Source organism: Alnus glutinosa, chromosome 10, assembly GCF_958979055.1.
Source record: "Alnus glutinosa chromosome 10, dhAlnGlut1.1, whole genome shotgun sequence".
Classification (NCBI taxonomy): Eukaryota; Viridiplantae; Streptophyta; class Magnoliopsida; order Fagales; family Betulaceae; genus Alnus; species Alnus glutinosa.
Window position 1 is genome coordinate 26,318,020 of NC_084895.1, and position 16,853 is coordinate 26,334,872.

Consider the following 16,853-nt stretch of genomic DNA (forward strand, 5'->3'; position numbering starts at 1 on the left):
CCCTGTCTATCATTTCTCGTGTGTGAAAGCTGTGTGAAAGCCGGAGTCTCAGAAGTGATTGTTTAAAAATGGCGTTTTCACTTTTCAGACGTATTCATAAAAATCAAGAATTTATCATAACTTTCTCTGGGTTTAGTCAACTTTGATGGGTAGTTGTACTTGTAGGTTTGGTAAATCAGGGCTGCCTTTCCAAAAATATCTTAATGAAGAGGCACAAAATTCAACTCGTTTTGAAAAGCTTCTTGGCAAATTCATTTAGAAATAAAAAAGAAGTCAAATTCAAAACATTTCATTTAGAAATTCAAACCATTACCTTCGATTAATCAATTTAAGTTTTACCATCTTCAATAAAATTTATCCTGGTTTGTTTCGGCGTAAAATGATTTCTGAAAAATAGTTTCGATATTTTTCAGTATTTGTTAGGGACGAAATAATGGTCAATCGGAAAATGATTTCCGTTTGACCAAAAACGCTTAATAAATTTCGAAAAATGATTTACACTTTTTAAAAGCGTAAATTATTTTCCGTAGATGGTATATGCAGTCGACTCTCTTTTAAATAACGCAGTCGACTTTTACGTTCAAGTAGTTGACTATTGCAAGTCAAATTCCGACTCGGTCGGTGCCGAAATTCGACAAATAAACCGGAATCCGACGACGTCCAGCAGATGCGCCGGATTCCGGGGATACCATGCCAAATTCCGGCCAGACTGGCCGGAATCAGGCCTGAGCGGCCGGATCTCCGGCTATATTGCCGGATCCCGGCTAGGATCCGACCGTTCTGGCCGGATCTCCAGCCGTCTGGCCGGAGAGGCCGGACCCCCGACATCTGGCCAGATCCGGCTGTTATGGCTGGAAACTGGCTAGGACGGCTGGCTTCTGGTCAACTGGCCGGGATCCAGCCGATTTGGCCGGATTCCGACGACTTCGCCGGAATTTGTATATGCCAAATATAAAAAAATATTTTTATATTAATTTATATTAATATTTTTTATTTTGTGAATAAAATTTAATCTTTTTAAATTAATATGATTAAATTAAAATATAAAAATATTTGTAATTTTCTGTACGTACCAAACACCGAAAAAATGATTTCGACGGAAAATATTTTTCTGAAAAATGACTTCTCTGAAACTATTTTACGACGGGAACCATTTTACACCCAAACAAACGGAGCATTAGTAACAATACATACACAAACTGTCCATCTCATTTACATTGCAGAATGTGAAGGTCCAGTGCAACCAATGAAGCATATTGCTTTAGCTTTCATGAATTTACAATACTCAGTTGCCCCAAACGAAGTGAAATATATTCCTACTAGCAACTGAATTGATCACATCTTTACTCTGCCTCCTCAGCATCTCCTCTTGCACACTTGTGTCTCCCTCCTAGTCAAAAACAGATGGTTAAAGCCAACATAAGGGGGAAATTACCAAATGAAGCTTTCTGTTTGGTGACCACAGTCCTTGATCAACACTAGATAATAAAAACTAATCGTGAACAGAAATATGATTAAATAAACTGAACAAACAATTAGTTAGAACTGCTAGAACCAACCACATTATGAACATTTTCTTTCAACCAATTAGAGGAGTACAATTTCATCAGGCAGTTAGGTCTGCAGTCAAACACACAAGCACTCGATGGGAACGTCTCCTCCACCAACATATGATCTTCCCCACAAGTTTCAGACAGGCACCAGGGAGATAATTTGCCAAACATATAATTGCAAAGATTAAGGTTAACTTAATAAAGAGGGTGCCCTCCAGTGCTTCCATGAGCCCACTTCCGAGATCCAAAAAACTGGCACGCCAAATGTGGATCAAATGATCAAAATTCATGTCTCACTCGCAAGAAGTGTCTTGAACTTCTAATAAAGACCACTGCCTGCTTAGGCCCACGAAAGCAGGGTCATCAAAAAAAGAAGACATGGCAATATCCTTCCGCAAATTTTGAGGTGGCCACTTGTCAAAATCAAACCAGCACACTTGCACTTAACAACTGAGGCTTTTATAGTTCATTTCTATTTTAACAAAGTGGTAGGATTTTACAGTTCATTTCAACAGAACTCACAAGAAGAGAGTAGGCATGGGCAAGAGATAGAAGTGTTGGGTACAAATCCAAAACAGCAATTGCAGCCTCCTCTGTAACCTGTGGGACCTGCATTCAAAATTTAAGGATATACACAGAATTATTCACTTGATTGTGACAGAAAAATGCAGCTGTTCATCTAAATTCAAGTCATAAAGGAATATACACTTAGGGTTAACTTGTAGATGAAAGAACCCAGTTCCACAACAGGTGTAAACCACATTCACATTTTTCCATGATTCTTCTATTGCTAAAAACTCATAACAAACTTAGGTTCCAATATGTTGAAGACAAGACAAGAACACATCCAGAAATAGATAGATCAAAATTTAAGGGCAATTTCACGTTTCTAAGTACAAGTGCACAATTTTTCAGCAGTCAATATGTTTCTACAAGTGCACAAAAGCAGTCAGTATGTATCTATAAGTTCGCAAAAGCATTAGATTGCACAGCCAGAAAGCCATAGGGTTCACGTTCAGTAAAATCATTAAGAACAGTATTGAAATTGTGTTGTACAAGTAAAGGGCCATTGCTCATCAACATGGAAAATTAGAGCCAGACTGGTGTTTCCTTTCCACAAAAACAATTTATACCTGCATAAGCTGAATGGCAAATACATCGCTGACTGTCATTTTATCAAGGTCTTGGCACATTTTGACAAATTCATCAAAAGGAGGACACACTCCAGTGCCTTTCGAGCGGTCCTCAGCCAACACTGCTTTATAGTATTGAGATATTGCTTGGGTGAGATAACCATACTTCTTCAGAGTATCAGCCAAACCACTTGTTCTCTGCACATCAAATCCCTCCAAAATCTCTGTTGTAAAACAACTGCAAGGCACAGGATCAAAAAGTCGAAAAATAGATTAGCAAGTAATTCTGACTTTGTTGACTTACCCAAAAAAAATTAAAAGGCCATCTTGGGGGGTGGGATGGGCAGGTGCCTGTACTGATGCCATAATATTTCCTTGCCAATTAACATGAGACATATTCCCACTCCCAGTAATCCACAGAAAAAATAATGCTAATTGTCTGAAATGAGAAGTGGAAGTATTCTGATAAATTAATCGCCAGTCATAATGGAGTATGCAGTAGTTGCAAACTTGCAATTCAAACTGTGTAACAAAACCACCTGCTTGGTTTGAACTTCCGAAAACAATGTGTGGATTAAGAACATGATTTGTTCAAATACAACCATGTCGATTTGAAAGGCCAACTATCGAGTATATTCCATATAGAGACCGAAATCCATGGCTAAATAAGCTCGTAGCATATGACAAAAACAATGGGAATACATTAGAACAACAATGGGAATATATTCCACTGATAAGTAAGAAGGCCCTTTGGTTGGAGATTAGGACCTTCCTGTGATCAATATAGATGTGCTAAAATGCCTTAACATGGGTTTGTTGATTGGAAGGCTAGTTCAAGGAATACAGAGGGTTTGGAACTGAAATAATGCACAAAGACTAAGAACCAGCTGTGCTGTCAAGGTGATGTGGACAATACCTATTTCTGGGGATTCATAATGCTGATTAGAAGTAGTTCGTATAAGGCTTTACAAAATAGAATTTAACCGATTAATAGGGGCTTGAAAGAGGTCTAATGGTGACCGAAATTAAGATGTGAAGTCAAGAAAATAAAGAGAAAACAAAAACAAGAATAAGAACAACAAAGAAATAGGAAACCTTGGAATCTTACTACGGAGTCTCGCCATTAAGCCATAACAAGCTGACATGGTCATGGATTAATCTCTTCAATTATTTCCACAATACCACAAGACTTGCTTAAGTAGAAGCATAATTCTAACAATGAAAAAATAAGAAGTCCTAACTAGAAATGGAAAAGATTCCAAATCACTGAAGAAAAAACAAACTAAACCCTAAAAAGAACCAAACAATCCAAATTTGAAAAATAACCAAAATACTCCTATTACGATTTGTTTTTGATTTCTTATTCTTAAGGTAAGGAGGCTGGAAATATATACATACGTATTTATGTATGTACATTATTTGTGGAAGCCATGTTGACTTAAGATTTAAGGGTCCCTTTCTTCAGCACACTGCGAGTATGCCACCATATTCAGAGCAACCACCACTGGTGCAACTCCCACGTCCATGAAGTATCTTTCTTAGAACCATCATATTATCCACTCTGGTTCCCCAATTGATAATCTAAAGAATCTATGTCCCGTGAACTCAAATAGTCAATACAATCAAAAGCTGGCCAGGTCATTCTTTAGGCAAGTATTACATTGGCAAATTAAGTCAAGGATAAAGTGTTGAACAGGACATATATTCCAACTGAAACATCAGCTGCCTTCTAGCAGATAGCACGACAGGCTGTAGCATCATAACCAACCTATTGTTCTTTTGTTCCCCAAAGCAATGTCTAGGCCATTCTGAATTGTTAAACCATCATCAATAAAAAAATGCAACCACATACAATTTTTCAGTTTATATATAAAATAATCAAAATGGCTAAAAACCACAACATCATATACCAAATCCAGGTCAAAATAAATAATAATACTCCCTATATATCTTTCTGTATAACCCGTTACCTTTTTTTTATATAAATAAATCAATTCATTAAAAGCGCCAAGGGGCTCAACCTTGGTACACATGAAATATACTAGAGAAACCCCATATTAAGGAGAAAAAGAAGAACAAAAATCAGAAAAGTTAGAAAAGTGTGAGACAGCAAATAAGACACATTAAAATTGTGAACTATGATATTGGGAAAGCATCTTGAGTGTTGTACAAATTCTTCGTTAGAAACTGTTTAATTTGAAACAAAGACACTCATTTTGGAAAAAAGAAATCTGGCTCTTAGAAATACTTCTAGAGAAATGCTTACGCTGTTTTGATGCTCTCAGCAGCTTCACAAGAATTTGGGTCACCCTCCACGAGATATATTAGCTTCTTAAGTCCACATCTCTTAAAATATGCAATTTAACACCCAAAAACATCAGTATGAAAGAAAATCAATGATAACCATAAGCAGAAGATGAGTTGGAACAATACATTCACACCCTTTCTGTAACTACATTCTCAACAGCAAATAAAACCGGATTTTATCCTTCAATATCTCTTGGATTGTCTCAAATATAGACGAAATATGCACAAAGAGTCTCAAATAGAACTGATTGTTTATTTAATATACTAACCCTTACAATTTCTTTATCCTGATAACTTTTTCATATACTTGAACAAGCATTTTCTACACACACACACACACACACACATATGTATGTGCATGAATTTTCAGAAATACAATATAATGAAAATTAAATGCATATTAGATATGTTAGATAAACTACAATCAAGTTAATCAATATTCTTTTCCCTCCAGTCAGATTGCATAGAGAGTGACCCATATAACTGACACTTAATTCAAATTTTAATTGATAATGCAATGCATTTGATTATTTTGCATTTAGATAAAAGATAAAAAGATGATGAAATATTGTATCGGTCTACTATTCTGGTCCAAATTTCAAACATCTTGGGAAAAGCCTAAATAATATGATTTTCTCTCACTGTTGGGGAAAAATAAAATGCTCAAGTACATAGGCACCACAGATGCTGACCAAACCGATAGTTAAATTAGCAATTCAAAGTAACTCTTACATTAAAAAATCCTATAACACCCCTTATGCTTTATGTGATTTTGACATTAAGACCCCGGTTTCCAATTTGATAAATGCAAGACCCGAGTTTGGCCAGCTATAAATGCGAGACCTTCATTCACTTTTCCATCAAATAGATAACATATATAACATGAAAATACAATTATGTCCCTTAGATAAAAATTAATGAAAAATAAAAAGGCGAGAGAGAGAGAGAGAGAGAGAGAGAGAGAGAGAGAGAGAGAGAGAGAGAGAGAGGGAGAGAGAGAGAGAACCACGCCTCCATGGAGATCGATCTCAATGGCCTCCAAGGCCATGGAGGACCAACCTCTAGGGCCTCCACGACAATGGTTAGGCATGACCTAATCATGACCATGGCAACGCATAACCCAGCTACGACGGTGGCTAGGTAATAGCCCAATCCACGACCACGGAGGTTGGTTCTCCATGGCCATGGAGGCACCCAGCCACGGCCCTAGAGGTCAATCCTACGCGGCCATGGAGGTTGACCTCCATGTCGCCCAGCTCACAGCCTCCATGGAGGACCTCCATGAGGTCGGTCCTCCACCGCCATGGAGGTTGACCTTCATGTTACCTTGCCCATGGCCTCCATGTTACCCAGCTCACAGCCTCCATGGAGGACCTCCATGGTACCCAACCCACGACCTCCATGAAGGTGACATGGATCTTTTTTTTTTCTTGTCTTTTTTTTTTATTATTTATTTTTTAATCCAAAGGGGCATAATTGTGTTTCTATGCCATTTCTATTATCTATTTGACGGAAAAGCAGATAGAGGTCTCGCATCTACATTAAGTCCAAACTTGAGCATTGAATTTCTCAAATTGAAAACCAGGGTTTAAAATGTGAATCGCATAAAGCACAAAGGGGTCTTATAGTGATTTCCCTAAAACAATTGAGGACGAGATTATCACTATTATAGCCAACTCAGACACGTATCCTCTATACTAAATAATACACACTAAACTAGAAAAAATCGTAATCCATTACTTCAGAAAGGAACTTCAAATGCTTGTCTCAAAAATGCCCACAAGAGCAAAATTTTGTCTCTTAAAATCAAGTGTCATACATGAAAAACACACACACACATGAATATACATACATACATTTAACATTTAACACCAAAACCAAATACAAAGAATAAGAATTAGTACCAAGAGCCTCAATTTTTGATCCCTGTAGCGATTATCCCTGATGGAAAAGCGTAAGTCATCAACATTCTTCCTCTCAACGATAAAATCAAGTACATATTCACTGTCAACATATTTATGGTGAGCTATCCAGATTGCATCTCCAACTGGCAACCGTCTAACCTGCAGAAGATTCAATATGTAAATCATTGTTACTATCAAGTGGAACAAAAGATACCCATTGAACTCGGAAGAAAATGTTTTACAAAACTCAAAAATAAAAACAAAGGCGCGGGCTAAGAATTAGTAACTACAAATGTAAATATAAGCATATGATAACATAGAAATCTACATGTGCATGTGCAGATATGCATGGGCAATTGTGGGTTTTGTACAAATATACTTAGATATGTCTGTGTAGAATTGTGTGTATGCATATATATCTTTGTTTTATGAATAATAATTTATTAGAAGAGGAAGGCTCACATACACAAAAAGTATACAAGAGAAGCAACCATCCTACAGGGGTCCAAAATCTAAAAAGTTGATAAAATCTACATGATCAGAAGAAGATAAATTTGGAACTAAAGTTATAGCCCAATCTAAGAGGGCACTCAAAAGGATGATTTTAGATGAAGCACACTTGATTCGCGGTCCTTGAAAAGACGTCGATTTTTTTCTCTCCAAATGCACCACATAAGTAAAGTAGGAATGACTTTCCATATAGCCTCTTTGGAATATATGTCTCTGCACTTGTGTCTTCCAACACTAAAGTAGCTCTACAGTATTGCTAGGCATGACCCACGAGACTCCAAATAAAATAACAACCAAATGTCATATCTCGTAAGTAAACTCGCAATGGATGAGGAGGTGGTTTGCAGTCTCCTCGCTCTTCTTGTAGAGGCAACACGAATTAAAAAGGGTAAGCCCCCACCTCCTAAGGTTATCAACCGTAAGAATTTTATCCAAAGCCGCCGTCAAAGAGAAGAAAGCGATACAAGGTGGGGCCTTCACCTTCCACTCTTCCAAGGATTTATAATAACCTATGCCAAGCCATGTTGCAAAGTCACATATATGATGCTACATTTTTTGCAAACTTTCAGATAGGAAGTGTACAGAAATCCTGAAATGGAGGTCATAGATTTAGGGGGAAACCTGAAAACCATATTCCAATTTTGAACCCTTTCTAAAAAGTAATAGTTCTCAAGCTCTATACTCTTAGAAATTTATAAGTGTTACACCTTTTTTTTAAATGATGAGGAACCCCTCCAAGGCAGGGCTACCCACCCTTGTCAGGTAAACCTCAGACCCGTGTAAAGCGCCCCTTCCATACGAATTAGGTAATACTCCGGCTTTACCGGCAAGCTAGTCCCAAGGAATTGTTTACACCAAGGGATTCGAACCTTAGATCTCATGGGACTACCACAAAGACCAAGACCCTTACACCTATAATCACTGGCCATTTTAAATGAATTTTTTTTATGAAGTTGATATGACACAGCAAAATGTATCAAACAATAAAATACTACGTCAAAAGGTAATATAAATGTATTTTCTTTATAATTAAAAGGTATTATACATGTATATATGCAAGGATATGTGAATGTGTGTTTATATACAATGTATGTATGTATATCAGTTCACTGACAAGTGAAAGATTTTTAACAGCGGTGCCCACTATATAAATCCAACAATGACAAAGGAAACAGTAACAGTACCCATCAATATAGGAGGAAGCATTGTGAACTCATAGATAGAGGAATCAAGAGAACTCACCTGTATTTTGATTTTGAATTGACTACAAATATTCTCAATAATTCTCCTCGACCGCGAACTAGAAACCACAAAATATATCAACTTTATCAGAATTATTATAAACACTAGTAAACACAATACACTAAGAATAAAAGAGCAACAATAGCACAATAAATTAAAAACTAGCAACAGTGCCTTTTGGACCATCTCCTACCCGTATAAAGAAGGATGGAAGGTGACATCATAGAGTCAATTTCGTATTTTGAGGAAAGACATTTTTCTCAAGAACCAAATTTCTAGAAAGACAAGTTGATAAACGACTTGATCTTCTCTAAATTAGAGAGAAGAAAAAGACTAAACTTTTAAAAAGATTTCTAAGTTAAAAGTCAAAGATTTTTCAAGCTTTTCTTTCATGGTCTTCCATTCTTAATATCATAGTTAGTAATATACAGGACATGATATATACTGGACAAAGTATGTACAGGTGTCATTCAATTTAATGTTTTAAAAAATGATTACATCTTTGACAAAAAAAAAAAACCATAAACAAAAATACATAAGGGTATATTACAAACTTGAATGAAATATTTGGACTAAAAGAACAGCTATATAAATTAGATTTTTTGTCTTTTATTATATTTCAAGTCGGTAGCAAACTTGTATTATTTTAGTACAACTTTGTGAGATATTGTAAAAAATCAACCAATTTAGGATATTGATTAATAGTACGGTGCGTATATATTTCGTCACATTTTTATTAAACTTTCAAGCAAAGTGATAAACATTTTATATATATATATATATACACACACACACACACAAACTACTTATTTTCTCATATTATTATAATTTTGAACATTTTTAACTTTTGTTCAGCTAAAATCTTTTATAATTGCTTTTTATATGTAAATCAATTTCATTAAACATTAAACAACCTAGGGGGCGTAGCTCAAGTACACAGGAAATATCCAAAAGAGACTCCTAATAAGGGAAAAAATATTTTATAATTATATAGACAATATATATTTAATAAATATATAGATAATATATATTTTATAATTATATAGATTATATTATTTTCAATATATATATAGGTAACATTAGATCTAGATCTATCTATTTTATTAAAAATATCGTCATAGATAAGAAAAAAAGAAGAAGAAGAAGCATATAAATAAAAATATGAAAAAAAATTATGTTCAATGTAAATAGTAAAACATGGAACTGCAAGCTATTGAATTTTGATAATTGTGTTGCCGATAATAATAATAATAATATAACTTGGGACAAAAAACAGCTATAGTGCTGGTAAAAGTTTTAAAATACAATCAAATTGGAGTTACTAACTATGCTCAATATAATGTATATTACACTCAATTTTAGTGATGACAAAAGAAAAACTAACAATTAGTATATAGAAAACAGTCACAGCAGAAAATTAAATTTCTCAACAAAAAAATAGTAGTAAAATCTGAAAAAACCATATAAACGCATATCACCATCTGCATACAAGCAAACATCAGTCATCTTAGGTCTAAAAATTCAAAAAAAAAAAATCACTAAATAATATTTTATGCCTAAAACAAAGCATAATGAGTTTCAAGCAGCATAACAAATTTCCCAGAAGCATGAGAAGTTCACCAACCCATGAGTGGCAAACTGCTCTCGATCATCCAATATCAAGATCACTTCATATGCATCCTCAAATTTCTCCCCAAAGCTCAAAGGTGGCACACTTAAAACATTCGTGTTTGCTTCCATGCCATCTATCCTTGACTTTTGCACAGGATGATCCTAAGAAATTCAACAAGATAATGAAACATTGAATTATTAATAACTTCCACAACCTTTAAGTAAATAAACCGTGCTCAACAATAATGGGAAAGGTAAAATTTGGATCTCGACAAACCATTTCAGATGAGCACCCCACTTTCTACACATGTGGCTTGCATGTATAAACAGAACTCATCACCATGTGTCTAACCATACCTCATTTCACGGTGTAACTTCAAACAGATAAGATGGGACATTTTGATTTTGCAATACCATTTTAAGGAGTAATTCTTATCAAGAAATTACCAAATATATTCCAAATGGTAGAGTCAAAAAGATTAAAACCGAAATATCACCACAGTCAAGCATTGGCATCTCATAATTCACAATTAGGTCCAACCTGAAGAGGTTCCTCAACTACTTCATTTTTTTAGTCGAGTCTTCCACTGCTTACTATGTGCAATAAATCCAGGTGTAATATTTGAGAACCCATCATAACTATGTGAGGCACACTAGTAAGATGTTTGCAAAGTATTGGATTCTCACACATACAAATGCTGAGCAAGCTCTTAAGGTGAAAGAGTTTGGTGCAGTACTAGGAGCAAAGAACTCTGGCATTTGCCCACCATCATGAGAATAATCCGTCAGTCTACTCTCGCTCCCAACATCTCCTTGACCTGGGCATTTATTTTTTTATAAGTACCTGGCCATTTATATAAGGCTTAAATTAAAATATAATGCCCAGTATCATCTGTTAGCATATTAACTTAAGTTTATTATGTTAATATTTCTATCTTTCATGTTTTCCTTGATTTTTCTTTTTTACTTCTAGTTAGGTTTTTCTCTTGTAGACTTCTTGTGCACATGGGTTGCGCCTTTGCGCTTTTTTAATATATTTGAAATTTCTAATTAAAAGAAAAACATGAGCTTATTACCATTTGGATTGGTGTAAAAATCTGATGTTGCATGGCAACCCTCTCTTACAATTTTGGACTCAGAATGCAAACCATAAACTTGATCCTCTTGAAGACGACACAAAACTGCTGGCCAAAGTGATGAGATCTCTTTTTTCTGAGAACTCTCTGAAACTTCAGTGAAAGCAGCAAGAACTTGTTCCTTAGAGTATCCCATGCGCATAAACTACAGCAACAGACATTTGAAAAAAAAAAAAGGAGTCAATGCTTAGCGTTGTTACCAAAAAGAGGAATAAATGTGAAATTCCATATTATTCCATAAATATCTAGTCTGCTGTTATGGTAAAAATGAAAAGGTTAAAATAATGGACAAGGAGAACAAGAACAAGAAGAACATAACATATTGAAGTAGGTGTTTGTCTTTGCAAAAATGCATAGACAATAAGTGGATTATAATCCAAATAACAGAATGGAAAATTTTACATAATTTTTTTCTCAATAAAAATCATAGAAGGCGTAAGTTAATATTATGCATCAGTACAAATAATTTTAGTTTCTTTAGGCCCACAAAATTTATGTCCATAGGAACAAAAGAATGAGGAAAATCTATTGACTAAAACCCACGAAAATGAAGGGGCTCATGTAGATTTTCTTGTTCTACCCAGGAAAAGAATGTTCCATTTCATCAATAGTTTAACTGATAGGAAACTACTAATTTGCCGTGCTTATTCTAGTTACCAGTGATATCTATTTATCAACTTCCACTATTGATGACGGCATGTTGGCCTTTCAAAAATACAATTTCTTTTATTATCTGCTGTATAAAAATATAAATCCTTTCTTGCAAATCTTAATTCAATTTCACAATCAAAGAGGAAAACACCACTGATTTCCATCCTGAAAAAAGAAATTTCTATGGTTATTGGTTTCTTGGATAACTTGTATGGTCTATATAATGCAGATACTGCAAAACATTACTGTTTCTATCAGATTCAATAATAAGAAACTCTTAATCAGATTGAAGGTAATGAATGACGGTCAACAGAGCAAACGAGGCCAGAGGCTTCTGGAAAAGGAAAATAAAGAGTGTTTTCAGAAATATAATACAAAACAAAATAAAAAAGGAAAAAGGAAACTGAAAGTGGTGATAGGTTCCTACTCTAGATTATTTAACCTCACAGTAGAAGTAATATTTTTAAGAAGCAATTTCAACATGTACCCTCTCAAGTGATTCAAATGGAACATCAATTGATTTCTTCCGCCGACTCAAACCCATTGATGTGGACGTCATTTCTTTACCCATGCCAAGGTGAGCAAAATCCATAGCTGCTGTACCGTGCGCAACCTTATCAGGAAAGCCTTCTGCATTAGCCAAGCTCTCTGCTGGATCACCCAAACCAGATCTCCTGAGACATTCGCGTGCTACTTCCTTACCTTCTTCACTTAGCATGTACCTGTAAAATAACAGAGGTTATCGGTGCTTACATAAAGCAGCAACCACTACCAACTGTACAATACAAACAAGAAGAATTGTTGACCAAGATTATGGTCCAAGACTGAAATGTCAACTTTTCGGGTTGCCATTTTAGATTACACCAGTAACTGCACATATTGAAGCAATGGTTTTTTTTTTTTTCCTTTTGGGGGGGGGGAATTATTTAAGCAGGCAAAAACAAAGAATATATTTCTCCTTTTATTAGAATGACTCAGTAAAAGCACTAGCAGCAAATACCCAACCATTTTCTCTAAAAAATTTATGGAATAAAACTATTTTTTACTTCCCTATCTAAAAACACTCCACAATAACTTTCCTTAATTTTTCCCCAAACCATTAAAATATTACTTTTTTTACTTTAACTTTATTTTTTTCTTACATTTTATTATTATAAAGAGAAGAGTGGTAAGAAAAGAGAGAATCGAGTTTATGATTATAATAATCATTGGGAATGCTTAGGAAACCTGCTGCAAATATTTTTTTTACATTTTTTCTATATTTAGAGAAGGGAACCACCTATAAGAGCACTAATAGCAGTTACTCTATACTGGCTCATTTCCCTATGTTTAGAAAAATTTTCATGAAAAATACCAAAAAATCTCCCATAGCAGATGCCCTAAATGTACATGAGGGCCTTGGGAATGTACAGTAATCCCCTAAATATACATGGGCACTATACATTCCCAACACATTAGTTTAATGAAGAAAAAAAAAACCCATCTCTCTCCTACCTCTGTCCTTCACATACACTAATACACGTCTCTCTCTCGGCCCCGTCAAACTCGAATCGAAGAATTCCCACCGTTCTCTGTCGATTTGCTAGCGCCTGGCCCGGCCCCGCCTCTACCCATGTGCAGCACGCACTGCAGGGCGTAGCCGATGAGCCAGAGCCGAAGCGGCATGGTGGGCTACTCACTCCGGCTCAACACTAGCACTGCGGCAGCAACGAGCACTGACCAAGGCTCCAATCTCCAATGACGCCGCCACTATGATGCCAGCAGAGTCGAATCCCTATATCGCTCCGGCCCCAGCGCCCGCACCCTCGTTGTCCGTCAAGGAGGCCAAACCGTTCGTAGCCATCAAAATCAAAACGAACCGGAAATCTGAGTGTGTTTGTGTGTGAATAGGAGGATTTGAGGGGGCGGGGGGGAAAGGAACTGGAAATTTGAGAGAGACGAGGATTTGGTGATGGATATAGGAGATGATGAAAAATAAAAGTAGGAAAGAAAAGGAAATCTGAGGGAGAAACGGTGGATGCTTCTAGAATCAAGAAACAGGAAGAAAAAAAAAATGAATAAAAAAATAAAAGTAGGAAAGAGGAAAAAAATAATAAAGTAAGAGTAAAAAAGAATATTTAATTGATATATGGAAAGATAAGGGAATCTATTGTGAAATTTTTTTTTATAAGGAGGCAAAAAGTAATTTTGTTCCCCAAATTTAAGGAAAATGGTTAGGTAACTGATGCTAATGCTCTAAGTAAGATATCTGCTACTAGTGCTCTAACAAGCTTAACAATATCAATGATGAAATAAGGTTCAAAACTAGCCTTTTTATAAGCTACAAATCCTAAACTAGATAGAAACTCCAAAGTTACTAGAAGAGAGTGAAAGGAATTTAAAAAAAAAAAATTAATAATCCATTAGTTTCTAGGAAAACCCAAAATATACAGAAGTTTTAGAGTTGATAGGAAAACCCCAAGAAAGAAGTCAATCAAAACAAAGGAAACAAACAGAAAACTCCCACCATCAATTGAATTTAAGGCATATCCCTACTACATTACTAAGAAAGAAATAACAGAGGTGAAGGCCTTTACACAAGATAGATGCCATTCATCATTAGAAAAAAAATCTAAATGCAGAATCTAATAAAAGATACACTTGTTGAAAAGCGAATAGGAAATGTGCAAAAGATAGTCTTACTTTGCAGGGCAACTAGACTTCACAACTAATCCCTTGGTTATCAATGTCTTCATACAATTCCATCCACTATACCAATCCTTTGGAGAACTACCATATTGTCCTGGTTTTCCTTTTCCCTTTTCTGGCCTAAGAACAAGACCAGTCTCAAAAACATCAATTGCACTATCCGAAACCACTAAAAATAAATGAGAAAGAAGGTCAGAAAACAGATCAAATGAATTAGCATACGCAATTGGAACCCGAGAAAGCCCACTTGCTTCAGCTGCATCAATGAGCTCCTGCTTACGCATAAATTCATTCCCATTTCCAGTCCCCCTAACAAAGAAGTATACAATATAACTCACGATTCAGTAAAAGTTTGACAAACAAAACCAAATATTATCCAGTTTACCTGTGAAGGGCAATCAACAAGGCATATGCAACAGAATTCTTTTGCGGTACATAGTGTTTGGTTCCTTTCCTTTTGTTACCTAAACGTTAATAATAGTGCACACTGAATTTATCAATGAACTTTTCCATGAACATCAATAATATATATATTTCAAAATCCCAAGCATTAGCAAAAGTACCTTTTTTTGTCAAGTCTTCTGGTTCAGAACTGCCTGAACCGGTCTCAAAAAACCCTTGCATAAGTCTCAGGATCCATTTTCCAACACCCCTATAGCACAATTTGAGTCATTTCATGAAAAATAAATGAATAAAATAGCATAGCATTAACAGAAATATACCCAAGAAAGCTTTTGAAACATTACTTTGTTTTTTGGTTTGACAAATTTAAAAAACAAAATCAAACTGTTACTACACAAATACTTCAACTGGGTTCTCTTAAGTGTAGGTATTTCTTTCTATTTTTTTCAAAAAAATTCCAAGAAAAATTATTTCTAGCTTTACCATTTCCCACATATTCTCAGCAACATAAGTGAAAGAAATTTCAGAATTATTACCACAGAGAAACTTTATACAGTAAATTCAATCCCTCTGACTTATTTTCTTTTCAATTGCTTATGAATCCAAATTATCCAATAGCGTCATTCACATCACAATCAATAATGTGAAATTAATACCAAAAAAAAAACCCTACTTCGCCCGGAAATGTGTTCTACTTGAACAACAAAGCCTAGTGGTATGAAGTTTTAACTTCTACTCACTAAACATAACCCAATTCAAGTAAAAAAGAAAAACCAGTACAAATAAAAAAAATAAATGAACTTCCTTTGCTGGATATTGAGTATTCATAACCAAACACAGCCTTATAAAACTTGTTCCCCAATTCTCAATTTACCCAAAAATATATGTAAAGAGAGAAACTGAATCCAAAGCGCAAAACTCTCCCAGAAAATGCACACAGGATAAGCATTTTTCCCAGGAAATTGAATTACTACGAACACTGGGAAAAAAGAAAAAAAGAAAGAAAGAAAAGAACGTGAATTCCCGTTGCTGGGAACACAGCCTTTATCAAACTAATCCCCCAAACCCCTCAGAAAGAGAGAGAGAGAGAGAGAGAGAGAAACTGAACCCAAAGTGCAGAACTTTCCCAGAAAACACACACACGATCAGAATTTTTTCCCATGAAAAAGAACGCTTTACTTGATCTGAGAGAGGTCTTTGAGGGTTCTGATTGGGGTTGTGGAGTTGCAGATGTTGGAGTACGCCTTCGAGAGAGTGAAATCGACGTTCTCGGAGATCCCTTTGGGCTTCTCGGCCAATTCCTGCCTCTTGCTCCGCATGTACACTGCGAGGGCCTCATTCTCTGGGCAAACCACCACCACCGAGCGCCTCTGATCGTCCATTTTGGGTTTTGATTGATTGGTTGGTTGGTTGGTTGGTAGGGTTTTTGGTGAAGAAGAGAGATGAAAAGGAAAGGCGAGTAAAATGGCGCTCTGGGTCTGTGGGGGATTTTTTTAAAATTGTGAGGAACCATTGTCGTTTCTTTCGGCCAGCCTATACGCATTGTCGTTTGGACCAACCCATTCATGACTCTTATGTCTTAATAGTCTTATGCAATTCGTCCGTTCCACGGAATAATTTTCAGATTTTATTTTATAGAGTAATCATATAGAGGGTATCACATTATTTAATTATTTAAAATAACATAAAAATAATAATAATACGAAGCTGAAAATA

The 16,853-nt window shown here is 35.6% G+C and overlaps 1 protein-coding gene across 2 annotated transcripts; it reads right to left on the minus strand.

Moving 5' to 3' along the window:
* Positions 1-1,131: 1,131 nt before the first annotated feature.
* On the minus strand, positions 1,132-16,586 carry LOC133880145 (crossover junction endonuclease MUS81). 2 transcript variants are annotated; one of them, XM_062319032.1, is made up of 15 exons: positions 16,317-16,586; positions 15,299-15,387; positions 15,121-15,199; positions 14,958-15,044; positions 14,730-14,855; positions 12,535-12,769; positions 11,337-11,541; positions 10,954-11,078; positions 10,274-10,422; positions 8,650-8,707; positions 6,898-7,056; positions 4,953-5,032; positions 2,687-2,924; positions 2,076-2,162; positions 1,132-1,390 (listed from the first exon to the last, which is right to left on the minus strand). In XM_062319032.1, exons 1-15 carry the CDS (start codon positions 16,517-16,519, stop codon positions 1,286-1,288), a joined length of 2,025 nt encoding a protein of 674 aa, XP_062175016.1. In that variant the 5' UTR covers positions 16,520-16,586; the 3' UTR covers positions 1,132-1,285. The 2 variants fall into 2 exon arrangements, with proteins under 2 accessions (XP_062175016.1, XP_062175014.1); XM_062319030.1 differs by having other exon boundaries at positions 10,948-11,078.
* Positions 16,587-16,853: the final 267 nt, after the last annotated feature.

Bases quoted from the DNA above. Each gene is read 5' to 3' on its own strand.
- LOC133880145 (XM_062319030.1), bottom strand. From the start codon at position 16,519: ATGGACGATCAGAGGCGCTCGGTGGTGGTGGTTTGCCCAGAGAATGAG. The intron at 14,856-14,957 runs GTATGCTAATTC...TCTTGTTCTTAG, and splicing joins CTTTCTCGGGTTCCAATTGC to GCCAGAAAAGGGAAAAGGAA. The intron at 2,163-2,686 runs GTATAAATTGTT...TTTTGAATGCAG, and splicing joins TTGCCATTCAGCTTATGCAG to GTCCCACAGGTTACAGAGGA.